The following is a 14,535-nucleotide window of genomic DNA, read 5'->3' on the forward strand; positions in this document are numbered from 1 at the left end:
TAAAATATGTAAAATATTTTTTATTATAATATATTCTAAAGTAATAATAAAAAAATAGAATTTTTTTATAGATTTTGTGAAAAAAGAAGCATATGAAATATATCGATCATAAAATTGTGAGTGGTAAGAGTTAGATAAACTGTAATATTAAGGTATTCACCCAAAGATAAGGATAAAGTTGTTGATATAATATAAGGGTATACAATGGAACATATTTTAAAAATAGAACCGAATTCGGATTAAATTAATACCAATTATTTTTTTTGATCTGCCCAAGTTATATATGTATATTATAATTATCAATCCAAAAAATTAAATTTATCTGCGTGTTTCGTAAATGGCTCAAAATGATATTATGGATTGGTTTAAAGGAATACCATTGATCACAAGAATATGGTTTTCTTTATCAATTATTATTCCATTAGCTGGAAGAATTGGTTTGCTAAATCCTTATTATATGATTTTATTATATGAGCCTACAATCAAACATTTTCAAGTATATTCAAATGTTATAATTTATTATTATTTTATATTAGTTATGGAGACCTATAACAGCTTTGCTTTATTATCCCATATCTCCCGCAACGGGCTTTCATTATCTACTTCTGTTATATTTTCTATATAATTATTCAGTACAATTAGAGACAGGTATTTTGTTTTATTATAATACATCTTAACATGAATGCTTCCAGGAACATATGATAGAAGACCTGCAGATTATTTATATATGCTTATGTTTAATTGGCTTTCACTTGTTATAATTGGCCTTCTTTCTAGAGTTATGGTATTCCTATGATATCTAAACATTTGTATATAATGGTTTTTAGCTCCTTCTTGATCCTATGGTTTTGAGTATGTTATATATTTGGTGTCAATTAAATAAGGACGTTATAGTTTCATTCTGGTTTGGAACACAATTCAAAGTCTACTATAGTTATATATTTTATAATATATTAAGAAATGATTTTAGGCAATATATCTACCATGGGTTTTAGCTGCTTTTAATATGATTTTGCAAGGAAGGTATTATTTTAATTTCAATTTAATAATTAAAAAATTATTATAGTGCCATGAGTGAAATATTGGGTATATTGGTGGGTCATCTATATTTTTTTCTTAAGTTTAAATATCCGCAAGAGATGGGTGGAAGATCATTTCTTGAAACACCAAATATTTTGTAAGTGATATTTGCCAAATTTTAATTAAAAAAATATTTATATCAGAGACCTGCTGGCCTTGATTTTTTTATAGTGCGCACAAATTGAACATTTCAAAGCTGCGTTTCAAAATGCAAATAATGCATTTTAATTGCATTCGTTTAATTTGAGTACGTTTGCGTTTTGTATTTTAAATTATTGATATGCGTTTTAAAACGCTGCGTTGAAACGTTCAATTTGTATGCTCTATTAGAAAATTTTTTTTGGCCTGGCCCAGGTTTTATATTTTCAGGTCTGGCTGGATTTTTTAAAAAATATTTTTTGATCAGATAAATAAGACAGGGCTCAGCCATCTTTTGCCATGCTAAACACCAGAGTTGTTAAAGTAGCGCTACTTAGCGCGCTATCTTTTTGGTAGCTATAGCTAATAGCCGCTACTTTTTTTTAAATTATTTAATTTTTTAGCGCGCTACTTTTTTTAAAAGTAGCTAAGTAGCGCGCTACTTCGCTACTTTTAAAAAATAAAATGAATGTAAGTATAAACATGAAAATTTAAATATAATATCATAATTAATTATAATTTTTATAATTTATTATTTAATTTTGAAATTTAAATATATTTTCAATTTTTAATTTATATTTTCAATCTGTGTTAATAATCTAAAATGGCATAGCCCATGGATATCCAAATCCTTGAAAGTGATTCAGACATGGAAGATTCAATGGAAGAAAATGTACTTAATAGCTCTAATAACGATTTCCCATTCCCTAGATTTGAAAAATTTTTTAAATAAATATTAAAACAAAATCTGGATTCAAATTCCTGTGCTTAAAATTTAAAAAAAATATATCATCAAATCAATCGAGTAGCTATAACTAGGGATGTAAATTTCCCGGGAAACTATATTTCGGGGAAATTTCCCGGGAAATTTGGGGAAAAAACGGGAAATAATGAGAAAATAGGGAAATAACGGGAAAAAATGGGAAACTATCTTTTTTATAATACTTTACAGGTCAATATTGATTTTTTTTTATGTTTTATTGAAAATATATAGATTATAAACATTATAATTAAACAAATATAAATTATTTTCAACTAATTTGCAATTACTTTACATGTTTTATTTGAAATATTATATATAGACTAAATAATATTTAAACAATTAATTTTGAATAGTTAATTATCTTCGTTTATGAAAATGATTCCAGATCAGAGCTTGAAATTCTGGAATCCAGCAATTTGTCATTTTCTGAAATTTCCTTTTCCATAAAATGTAGATTGGCTCTTATATAAACTAATTTGCGAACTTTGTCATTTTTTAATCTATTTCTAGATTTAGAATGAATATTTCCAAAGGAGGACCATATTCTTTCGGATGCTGCACTTGTTGATGGTATTGATAAAATTTGTATGGCTAGGGTCGATATGTATTGATTGCAACATAGACCTAATAAAATATTGAATAACACAATTTTAAGATTAGAAAAAGAGTTAAGTTATTGTTTACAGAAATATAAAAGTATTTAACCTTTCCACCAACTCACTGGATCTGTAAATGATGCGCCTTGCCAAAGACTTGCTATATTAAAAAAATCTTCCCTTGCACGATATTTGTATAGGTTACTATTACTCTTGCAATATCTAAATCTAGATATCCAGAAAATCGGTTAATAATATCCAACCCCTTTGCAATTTCATTGTCTCTTAAATTAAATCCACAAAACCTTGGGTCAAATATATGAGCAGCATAATGAATGTCCCGACAACAAAAAATTTTTCGGCTTTTGATAAACTGCTCTATTTCTAAAATCTCGCTCTGCGACAATATATTTGATATTGTTTTATAAGCGTTAAATGTCTCCCTAATATGAATAAACGCTTGAGGGACATCAGATAAATTGGCTTTATCTCCTTCCACTATCTCTATTTGCGTAAATATGACTTTAATAAAATTATATAGTTGCATTAGATCATTTAAAAACCCATCGTTATCAAGAAGAGTAAGTCTCTTATCTCGATCAGTAAATATATCAAGAATAGCCATTTCCTGTAAAATATCTTTATTTTTTAACAAGCTATTTATCATTAAAACTATACCTGCCCAACGAGTTGACTTTAGGGAAACAATTTTATTATTATTTCTTAGGAGTTGTTTTTCTTTTAACGTTGATAAAAGAATATTGTTAGATTTTAAATATTTTTAGCTTTTGTGACTAAAATTTGAATGGATAATATCTTGCTATGTCCTTTACAAGTAGATTTAATCCATGAGCGGCACATCCAATGCATTCAATAGTTGGGTATTTCAGTTTTACAAGGGCCCATGCTTTTTTCATATTACTTGCATTGTCAGTTATTATGGTGTTGATTTTTAAAATTCCTACTTCTTCAATTACTTTAATAAATTTGTTTGATATATATTCACCTGTGTGCATGTTAGATCCTGTGTGAATCGATTTATAAAAAATTGGACAGGGGGTTGCTAGAATAAAGTTGATAATGGATTCCCCTCTTATATTTGTCCATCCATCACTAATTAGAGTCAAATTTTTACTTTTGCTTAATTTTTCATTGATTATATGTTCAATCCTCTTAAACTCACTGTCAAGATGACTGTAAATACATTAATTAATACTAAAAATTTTCAACTAAATTTAAAACTGTGAAATAAATTACTATAAATATTCTCTATTAACATAACTTAAAATTTCATATATTATTTATAAATTTCATTGGTATTTATTTATAATATAATTATACTTTTCAGACTAGCTATTTAATTTTAACAAGTATCTTATAAAATTTTGCAAATGTAAATAGGGAAATTGACATAATTCAAAAACAAAACACAATTATAATTTATGATATGAACCACGAGGAAAAAATGATTTTATAAAATCTAATAAAAATCGTATTTATATTATCATAAGATCATTTTCAAAATTGGGAAACTGTTAATATTATAAAAATCATGTTGATTTAGGCAAAAAAACCTATTATAAAAATTGGGGAAACTATAGGGGAAATATGGGAAATTTCCCCTGTCTTACATCCCTAGCTATAACCTGAAGAAATACCTAAAGGTAAATTGTTATTTTTACATTATAATATTATTTATTTTATTAGACTGTTCACGCCAATTGCTAAAAGGAAATAGAAAAACATATAAAAAATTTTGGTATAAGAGAATCTTCATTCAAAAAGACAAATACTATCCAAACCAAATTAACTGATAATAAACATGCCAATATTTCACAAAAATTGGCTGATAAAGTAATTGTTGATTTTATTATTGACACAGTTCAGCCATTGTTGGTTGATAATCCATCATTTACTATGATGATTAAAACTTTATCCCCTGGCACAACAGTTTTATGTCGCCAGACACTTATGAATAAAATAGCCGACAACTTCAAAGTGATGAAAGATGTTCTAATAGTAGAGTTATCAGATATATCTTATGTATGTACACCGGCAGATAGTTGGACACATAACAGAAGGTAAAAACTTATTTATATTTATAAATTGATCTGATTAAATATTTTTAGAGCTTCCTTGCCCTCAAGTGCTAGTGTCGAGAGATTATTTAGCAAAGTAAAGCTTATACTTTCTGATCGTCGCTCTAGACTTGGGGATGATAATATTGAAATGATATTATTATTAAAATGCAACAAATTAAAATAAATATTTATTTATATTGCTTAATTTTTTATAATCTAAACTAACTAATTTTTATATTTATAAATGTTGATTTTTATATATTATTTATTATACATTTACATTATAAGCAAAAAAAAATAAAAAAAATTTGTTTCATTTGTTTCTAAAATTTTTTTTATAAAAAGTAGCTTAAAAGTAGCTAAAGCTACTTTTGAAAAAAAGTAGCTAATAGCGCGCTACTTTTTTTGACAAATAGCAAAAGCGGTAGCGCGCTACTTTTTTGAAAAATAGCTATAGCGGTAGCGCGCTACTTTTAAAAATAGCGTTTAACAACTCTGCTAAACACATGTTCAAATGTAAAGGATAGTAGGCTTATATTATATATTAACAAAAATTTTAGTTGGGCGAATTTATTAAAAATTAAAAAATAATCCTTATTTTTAAAAAAGCGTTCATCTTCAAAAAAAATCTTTATTCAGATCCTCATCAAATATATTTTGATCTTTATCAGAAAATAATCGGGTATCTGTGTTGTTTTTTAAAGGAATCAGTATGCCTTTTTTTTGTCAGATATTTGCTCAAACTGGAAATAAGTTCAAACTTTCTACCTTCATTGATCAATAATATTATACAGGGCCAATCTAATTTTAATAGCGGGTGAATTATTGCTGATATTCATCTTTATAGATGTGTTCAAATCTATTGGAAATAAATATAATCAAAATATAAATAGTAAACAATATTACAGCTGTATACCTTTTATTCTTGCCAGATGCATCAATAAGTGACTTACAAAATTTGAAATTATTTAAAGTAATTTGTTAAAGTTTCAATATTATATTAGTTATTGTGGGAGTGAGATGTCCCAAATGTTTTAAAATTGAAAGAGCCTTAGTGACAGGTTCTATACCATATAAATTCATGTATATACATACATACACTAATCATACAATATATCTGTAATTCGGATTTATCACACACAAGATTCGTCAAATTGGCCATTCTCCTAAATAAGACTATTAATTTCATGGAGTTAGGTTTAGAGGTTTGCATTGGGAGAGTTTTTGGATCATAAGCTCGCCCATCCTATGTTTTAATTTTAACCCGTCTGCCTAGCACGCCCATAGTTTTCAAAAAAAAATATGCCTGCCCATTAGTTTAGAATTTCTTTACCACCCACCCACCCATTAGTCTAATAAATTTTACCCACCCCTCCCATTATTTATAAAATTTTTTAACCCAAGCGGGCTATTATAAAATTTAATTATAGCCATTCTTTCAATTTTTTAAGCATCTAATAAAAAAAAATTTCAGCATTACACCTCTACAAGAAATTTTTAGGAAATTACTATAGTAATAATAAAAAAATATTCAATTTAACCCTCTATTGCTTACACATCATATTTGAATACACATACCATGAAAAAAGATATAAATTTTAATATAAATTTTTTTATAGTTTAATACACATGATGTATAATAGATACACATATATTTTTTTTATTTATAAAGTTAATTTTGTTAAAAATGAACAGCTATCATAAAAATTCTAAAATACATAGTTTACAACTTTCGAAAAGTTGCATTTTTCCCCTTTTATAAATTATGTCATTTCTCTTGTACAAATTTTTAAGGAACAGGAAGTTAAAAATCATATTAAATAAAGGTAAAAGAAATGTTTTATATATAAATAGATTGTTATATTTATTAATATAGTTTAAAATTTAAATTTTAAGGTATATGTGCCCAGATACATAATATGCACAAATGTAATATGAATTTGAGCTTTTTTGATTTTTCTTTATTTGCTATCTATAGTCAAAATTCTTGTATTCCAGAAGATAGTTCTGATTCTAACCTTAGTGGTTCATCAGATGAGGAAATTCTTGATTCAAAATCAGAAGATGTTGATTCTAACAGAAATGTGGTATTTCAACTATTGGTACCACTACATTTCAATTTTAAATTGTGTTTTGATAATTGGTTCTCTGGTGTAGAGCTTCAAGTATTACACGCCCAAAAGGGAGTATTGCTATAGCAAGAGCTAATAGAATTTATAATTGCCAGTTTCCAACTGAAAAGGAATTTTAAAAGATGGAGCATGGATTGACATAAGATCACATAAATGATATCACCGTATAGTATTCCAAATACTTGATATGATGCACATAAATCTTGGTTTATGTATGGGCTAGATTTTGTAGCTTTAAAGGTACTGGTAAAAGAACAGATGCAATTATTAACATTTAAAATTTTATTAGCAGATACTCTGTAAATGTAAGAAAACATGAGTGCTAGCATAAAAAACGAATATTAATTGACACCAAATATAAAGAAAAATCTAGCAAGGGACCGACAAGTCTTATTTATGCAGAAAGAAATAAGACAGGATTTAATAGCAGGGTCATTCTATGTCAAATCAATCACTTTACAACCCGACCATCTCAGATGTTGTTAAAATTTGGTATTTAAGTTGATAAAGTATTGTAATTGACGAATCCAAAATATTAGATTCTTAACTATCAGAACCAGAGATATAGGGTGTTGAAGTGGCTCAGTTTGGTCATTTTTCGGAAAAAATGATTTTTTAAAATTGGGATAGCTTTTATATTAGATGCTCTATGTATATCTATTATGGCTCATTTTATAGCCATAAGTAAATTCTTGAACGTATCTTAAATAAAATTAATTTTTAGTTTATATATTTTTTTAAAATTGCGGTTAAAAATTTGTAATTAATTTTTTAAAATGTTAGACTAGATTTATTTTTCAATATTTCAGATATTTTGTAAAGAGTACCAAGAACTGTTCATAAAAAATTTCAGAGTGGAGCCAAAAAAATTAATTAGGAAAAATCTCATTTCCATAATCCGTCCGTACTGCTGTTTGTGCTCCCACATGCATTGCCATCACTGCGATGACCACCCATTCCTCCACACCTGATTTTCTCAAGGCCCATCTAGTAACCTCACGTGGCACCCCGTCAAATGCTTTCTCCAAATCAACAAACTAATACAGTTTCTTTTCCCTCGCAAGTTACTTCTCCTGTATTTGTCTCACCACAAAAATTGCATTTGTCGTGCCTTTCCCCGATGTAAAAATAAACTGCATTTCATCAATTTAAGTTTGCTCTCTTATCCGCTTCTCTAACACCCTCTCAAATACTTTCATTGCATGTTTCAAGAGTTTAATAGCTCCGTAAGACCCACAATCTTAAGAATCACCTTTCTCCTTGTATACTGAGATAATTATACTTCTTCGCCAGTTCTCGGGAATAGTTCCTTCTGTGACAATTTTATTGGTTAAATTCATTAACCATTCAATCCCTAAATCATCAGAACCTTTAAACATCTCTGATATCACTATCGTTAAACCCGATGCCTTCCCTTTTTTCATCTTTTTCACTGCTCTTATTTCGTCATTGCCAAATTTACACCCTGGACCTTCTACCTTTGCACAACTAATATTATCCCATTCATTTTCGTCGTTCAAAAGTCCTTCTATGTAGATCTGTTCTTAATACCACTACTATCAATCACCATTTTTCCTTCCATGTTTTTCAAACATTTAACACCTACCACATCCTGCCTCTTTTTTGACGTCTGCTTTGTCATTCGAACTACATTTCCCAATTCCTTCAGCGCATTCCATTTCTTTAGCAAACTCCTGCCTTTTTTCTTCTTGAGCCTTCGCTATTAATTTCTTAGCATTTCTTTTCGCCATCTTGTAAATATCGTTATCACTATTTTCTTTACTATTATACCATTCTTTGAAGCCCTCCGTTTCTCATCCACAGCTTTCGCTACCTCCGGGTTTCACCACTAAGTCTCCTTATGTCTAGGCGGACCTTTTGTCCATCCACATACCTCCTCAGTTGTCATCACCCAGGCTTTCTTCATGGCTTCCCACTTGCCATTTACCCCAGATGCTTGTGCCACCTCCGTCTCCATTATCGCCAATGTCATATGGATTTGACGTCTGGCATTCTCCTTATTGTATACCTGTTTACTTTAGAGAGTACATCATGCATTGTTTTTCTTTCAATCTCACTTTCATTTAAAGGGGTTTGTTCCCTCACCTGTATTTGATTTAATGTTTCTTCTTTTGGTATTGTGGTTCCCTGTAATCGAGATAGCATATCAGCTTTGGCTAGTTGTCGACTACTTTTGAATTCTATTTTATATTGGTAACCTGCTAATAATAAATATCTTTGTATTTGGCTGTTGTTGGTATATCTTTTCTTGGATTAAATAAATCATTAATGGCTTGTGATCCGTTTGTAATGTGAACTTTTTTCCATATATAAATTCTTTGAATATTTTAACTCTAAATATGATGGCAAGAGCTTCTCTTTCTATTTAGCTATAATTTTTCTTGGCTGCATTTAGCGTTCTTGAGGCGAATGCAATTGATCTCTCCTTACCCCCTTCTATATGTGATATTAATGCCCCAATTCCTAGGCTGACGCATCTATTGCTAATTTTCGAATATTTTGTATATAGTCTATTAATTTTTCCTCATTTTACATTATATTGATAAAAATTATATCTTTCTACAATTATATTAAGAGTAGGATGAAAAAATTTGATTAAAATATTATGTATTACTTTTATTTCTTGGACTATCTGGTGCACGTATTTACCAATATTTTATAAGTATCACATCCTATTGATGTTAATAACATGGATTTTTCTTGTGGTGATGTTAACCTTGGTTGTGTGTTTTTAAATTCTTTAAATAAGTCCTACCAATCTTTGTAACACAGGTTTGAATCCGTTAGACTTATTATCAACTGCGCTATTCATGTATAATAATTCTTGCAATTTCTTTTTTTATTATTTCATATCAAAATAATCACGTTCTTTTTTTTTGTTATTCAAATTCATATGATAATATAATAATGAAAATAAACATTTTACAAAAAATAACAATAATACAAATCAGTTCCATCTTGTTATAACCGATTTAATCAGATATCTTCCCAATTTTCCCTTAAAAATGGCAGTACAGTTTGGAGACTGCTTCTACAATTTAGTAAATATTTGAGTTGGGTTACAATTTTACAAAGTGTATACTTTATACCCTTCATTTTTTTTATTGGTGTAAAAAATGTTTTATTTTGGGGCTAGGACAGGCTAATATTTATCTGAAGAAATATGTACAATTGAGATTAAGAATACAAATTACCTTGATCGATTCAATTAGATTAACAATCTTGACTTAAAATTTAACAATGAAAATTTAAAATAAAAATGAAGGAATTTGGTTGTCGATCTGACTTAAAAACTTGGCTTAAATTATTTATAAAATTTATAAAAATTATTTTTTTATGATATGTATCCCTAGATTTCCCCTATTTAAGAGGCTTTAGTTTAATAATATTAATATAGAATCATGTTTAGCTTATCTATTTAGAAAATGTTTATAAATTTTCAATTTTTTTAATGAGCCAGCCATAATGTCTGACATTTTTGAAAAATTATTTTTTTTTGCATATCAGTTTATCAAATGTCTATCTATCTAAAGCTCACATTAATAAACAATATTTTTTATTCATTATTATAATGAAATCTAATATATATTATAAATTGAAAATTTTTTTGTCTTGCCAAACAATTTTAATATATCAGATATGAGGGCTAGCAGTGCTGGTCAATATTTAATATATATTGTCTATTATGTTGATGATAAACACCATGAGACATGATAACTCTTTTGGGGCCCAGCTATGAAAATTTTCCTTGGGACCCTTAACTTTTATTATTTTTTTATAAGATAGTTTATTAATGAATCAAACAGGACATAATTGACTTAGAAATATAACATTATTTTAGAAAAATTAAGATATTACAAATATATAAAAGTATTTGATATCAATAGCTTAAGCGATTTTACACTTATAGGAGTAATGTAGCCACCTCTCTGGGAATATTATGAAAGGCTTATTCCTAAACTGGATAATGTATCCCAATATAAAAAATAAAATTTGGGTAATATCATTATCAGTTTTAATCTGTTTTTCCCTTTTGCAAAGAGGGTTAGTCTTTTTTCTTGCAGATTGAACCCTCCAAAGTCATTTATCAAATCCTCAATCAATTTTAAGTCTATATTTTACCTAGTGTTCTCATCAATGATTGACAAGTTATCAAAATCTGTCTCATTATTTAAGACCTCTAACAATGGGGATGAGTTCCCATTACTTCTTATGAAAGCTTTTAAGTTTTAACCTTAATAAAATTAGAAGATAAAATTTTCTTATAAAAATTAAAAACCTATATATTATCCAAATTTCATTTTGTTATCATCTAATACGGGTAGAAACTTTTCATAATATTCCTGGAGAGGTGGCTACATTACCTCTGATGATTTTTTTAAAAAAAAATTCTACATAAATTTTGGAATTTTCTGTTTAATTTAGTAAACATTTATTTTTTATAGGCATTGGTCAATAAATTGTTCCATTTTATTGTATCTATATTTTATTTTATTCATTGGTTTATTATTAAAAAACACCAAGGACATATAAAAACATTAACGATTATAAAAATATAGCGAATATATATAAAAATTTAAAAAAAAACAACTAAATAAAATTTAAAATAAAAAAAGTGATTTAAATAGCTATCGTAATGGCTTGTTTGAAATAGAAGGCTTCCTTACAATCGCCACTTATTTTCCTTAATTTTTTCTCCCTAATAATGTGATAAATTTAAGGAATTCCTCACCAAAAACACCAAGTGTATTGGTAATAAGTGGGATTAAAATTATGTTAGGCGACGTTTGAATTTTTGTTTATCTTCAAGATTTCGGCCGAATTAATTGCTGAGGCATTTCTGTTGAATTGTGTCTATAAATCGATTTTATAATTCCAAATTACTGGAAGATCAAGATGTTCAGCTGATATCATAGGATCTTCTGTTGTTGCATGATTGGGCTTGGTAGAGCTTGAGATAACTATTTATGTTTGTATGCCGTAGGAGGGGCCTTGTATCTCTAATGTAAAGGATGTTGTCCTATGGAATCGACAAAGGACAATTAATACAGTTAGAAGAAAGCGATATATCTCAACCAAGATGAAGCGAAATAACAATACGAAGTTCTTCATTAGTGAGAATTAAAAATATATATAGATATAATCATACTTCAACCAACCATAAACTTAACTAGATTCAAATATGAAAATCTGATAGAAGATAAGTTTTAATTAAAATAACTCGCTAATTTTTTTACCAACCAAATCAAGTATTAATAGATAAATGAAGACATTTACATTAAAGTCGAACAGAGAAAACGCTAAGTTAAAAAACAGATTTAGACTTAGGTAAAAAATGAATCTGAGAAAACACAAAATCTTTACTATTAATAAAATATTCCAGAAGAAAGTTATAAGTGAATATTTTACCTAAATAAACGATAGATAAAGATAATAACATTACTGAACTTTTACTTATTTTGAGTGAACCACTTGTTTCATTTTTGAAGAATGACATTTTAAAATGGTGTAAAACCATTATAATGAATACTATTAATTATATAGGTTTCCATTTCTCTCACTTGCTCAGAAATTTTTTATCAATAATACAAGCATCTATCTCCTGTAAGTAAGTATTTCCCCTTGTAATAAAAAAAAGGAAACATTGTTAACAAAATAACACATGCTATATATGTATGACTCTGACTGAAATACGGGATGGCCTAGCCCACCTCTAAAGTCTCTCCGATTCTATTCCAAGCACCTCTAAAAATAAATTATCAATAATAATTATTCAATAAAATAAAACCTAGGTTAAATTAGGCGTCAAGCATACATATACATAATAAGAATAAATTTTTAAAATAAAAATGAAATAATCAAGCCTTTTTTTTACTTAAGGTGTTTAAACCGGTCTTTGAGTTTCGGATCGGAATAATTGACTAATCAATTGAAAAGTTATTAGAACATTTGTAATTAGTAATCAATACCGCTTAAAGATTAATTATGATCAACTCTGCTATGAATATAGGCACATATAAAAAAAATAAATAAATGTAAACGCTTCCAAAAATTTATGTGGGGAGGAGAGAAAAAAATATATGTTACGACACTGGCTCTTTTGATCCAAAATATGCTATTAATTATAAATATACTATTTGTAATTTAATTTAGGCTCCTACAGTTATTTGAGTCTAGGAAAACATCATTTTTTAAAAATATTATTGACCTAAAAATGATAAATACCAGATAAAAATCTAATAATGTTTTGAAATGAAGTAACCATTTTATAAAAAAGGGCGTAAAAGTTGTGATATATACTTTTCCTTTAAACCTCTACCCCCCCCCCTCCTTTTTAAAAAGTCACGACAATTGGGATACGAACCGACGATCTTTGTATTATCAGCTAGACATCAATATTGCAGAACCACCTAGTCTATTAAAAATGTTTTTTATATATAAATATAAGTTCATTATGTTACGACTAAACTACATCATACAGGAATATGGTATAGCTACTACCTTAAAAATATATATTTAATAATAAAATTATTCTCGTTTTACACTACACTATATCAAGCAACTTGTTCATCTTATCAACTAATATATCAATATTTAAAGGCAAACATTTCATTTGATATATTATACTACAACACTCTTCAGAATTTGTAATTATAAAAAATTATTAATTTTACAATATTTTTTTTCAGATACAAATATCTGCCAAATCGGGTAGGTGGCGTCAGTGGATTTGGAGCTCCACCTGTATACCGCTCTGCGACTACTACGAGGGATAGCGAAAATGATACTAGTGGGGATATTACTTCCACTAGGCGAAGATATGCTTGGGGTCAGGGAAGGAGATTAGACGAATGAATATTCCTCCGCTGCTTTGATTTTATATAGTATTCCTGTTATTAAATTTGTCTAATAACACGTCTTTTCGATGTATTCGAACAATAGATTGTTTTTATAAGTAATTATATAGAAAAATAGACATTTTTGGGACCTATTTATATTTCGATCGCCAAATATTTTATTTAATTGTAAATAATAAATCAATTTTAAATAGATATGATAAAGTATTTGTAAATATATATTGAATAATGGGTCATAAATAATTATAAAAGTTTAATAGCTTTAGTCTAGATGGATTCTTAGTTATGGACTCTCAAATTCGAATACACGTGTTATCTCTGTTTTACTAATTTCAAATTATTCGATAAATATTTAGTCAAAATCTATATATTATTAACCCCTAAAATTCTCTTAAAAATATTTTTAAATTCTTATATATCGATGTATTTCCGGTAAAATATTCAGTTATTTTGATCTAGCCCCAATTTGGGAGGAAATATATTTAAGTAAGAACTATGGCATTGCCCTAGCCCAGCCTTCGGCTTGGGAGAGTGTAGCATGAAAATCACAAATGGCACGGAATCAGAGATAGTCATGAATCACAAATAGTGATGAGTAATAAATTGCATTTGACTGAGCATTATTAATTTTTCTAAAAATAAATAATATTTATAATATAAAGATTGGATAGGAAATTAAGTTCATTGGACATCAAATTTATTTTTGAATTTGTTGAATCTAAGCATGTTTCTAGATTTTCTCAAGATGGGAGCGTATAATATACTCCTTTTCTGCTTAATTTGAATATGAGTCCTCCATTTTGGTTTTTAAGACATCATTTTGTTAAAAAATTGAAATTGTTTCTAAGCTTTCAGAAGTTTTAAAGT

At 27.9% G+C, this 14,535-nt stretch overlaps 1 protein-coding gene across 2 annotated transcripts; it reads left to right on the forward strand.

Moving 5' to 3' along the window:
* Positions 1-303: 303 nt before the first annotated feature.
* Positions 304-13,847, forward strand: LOC135923628 (derlin-1-like). 2 transcript variants are annotated; one of them, XM_065458474.1, is made up of 7 exons: positions 304-496; positions 537-648; positions 693-784; positions 828-923; positions 971-1,023; positions 1,067-1,177; positions 13,501-13,846. In XM_065458474.1, exons 1-7 carry the CDS (start codon positions 338-340, stop codon positions 13,664-13,666), a joined length of 789 nt encoding a protein of 262 aa, XP_065314546.1. In that variant the 5' UTR covers positions 304-337; the 3' UTR covers positions 13,667-13,846. The 2 variants fall into 2 exon arrangements, with proteins under 2 accessions (XP_065314546.1, XP_065314547.1); XM_065458475.1 differs by lacking the exon at positions 1,067-1,177 and having other exon boundaries at positions 13,501-13,847.
* The last annotated feature ends 688 nt before the right edge of the window (positions 13,848-14,535 follow it).

This window comes from Gordionus sp. m RMFG-2023, chromosome 2 (genome assembly GCF_954871325.1).
Source record: "Gordionus sp. m RMFG-2023 chromosome 2, tfGorSpeb1-WG-v2, whole genome shotgun sequence".
Taxonomy (NCBI): Eukaryota; Metazoa; Nematomorpha; class Gordioida; order Chordodea; family Parachordodidae; genus Gordionus; species Gordionus sp. m RMFG-2023.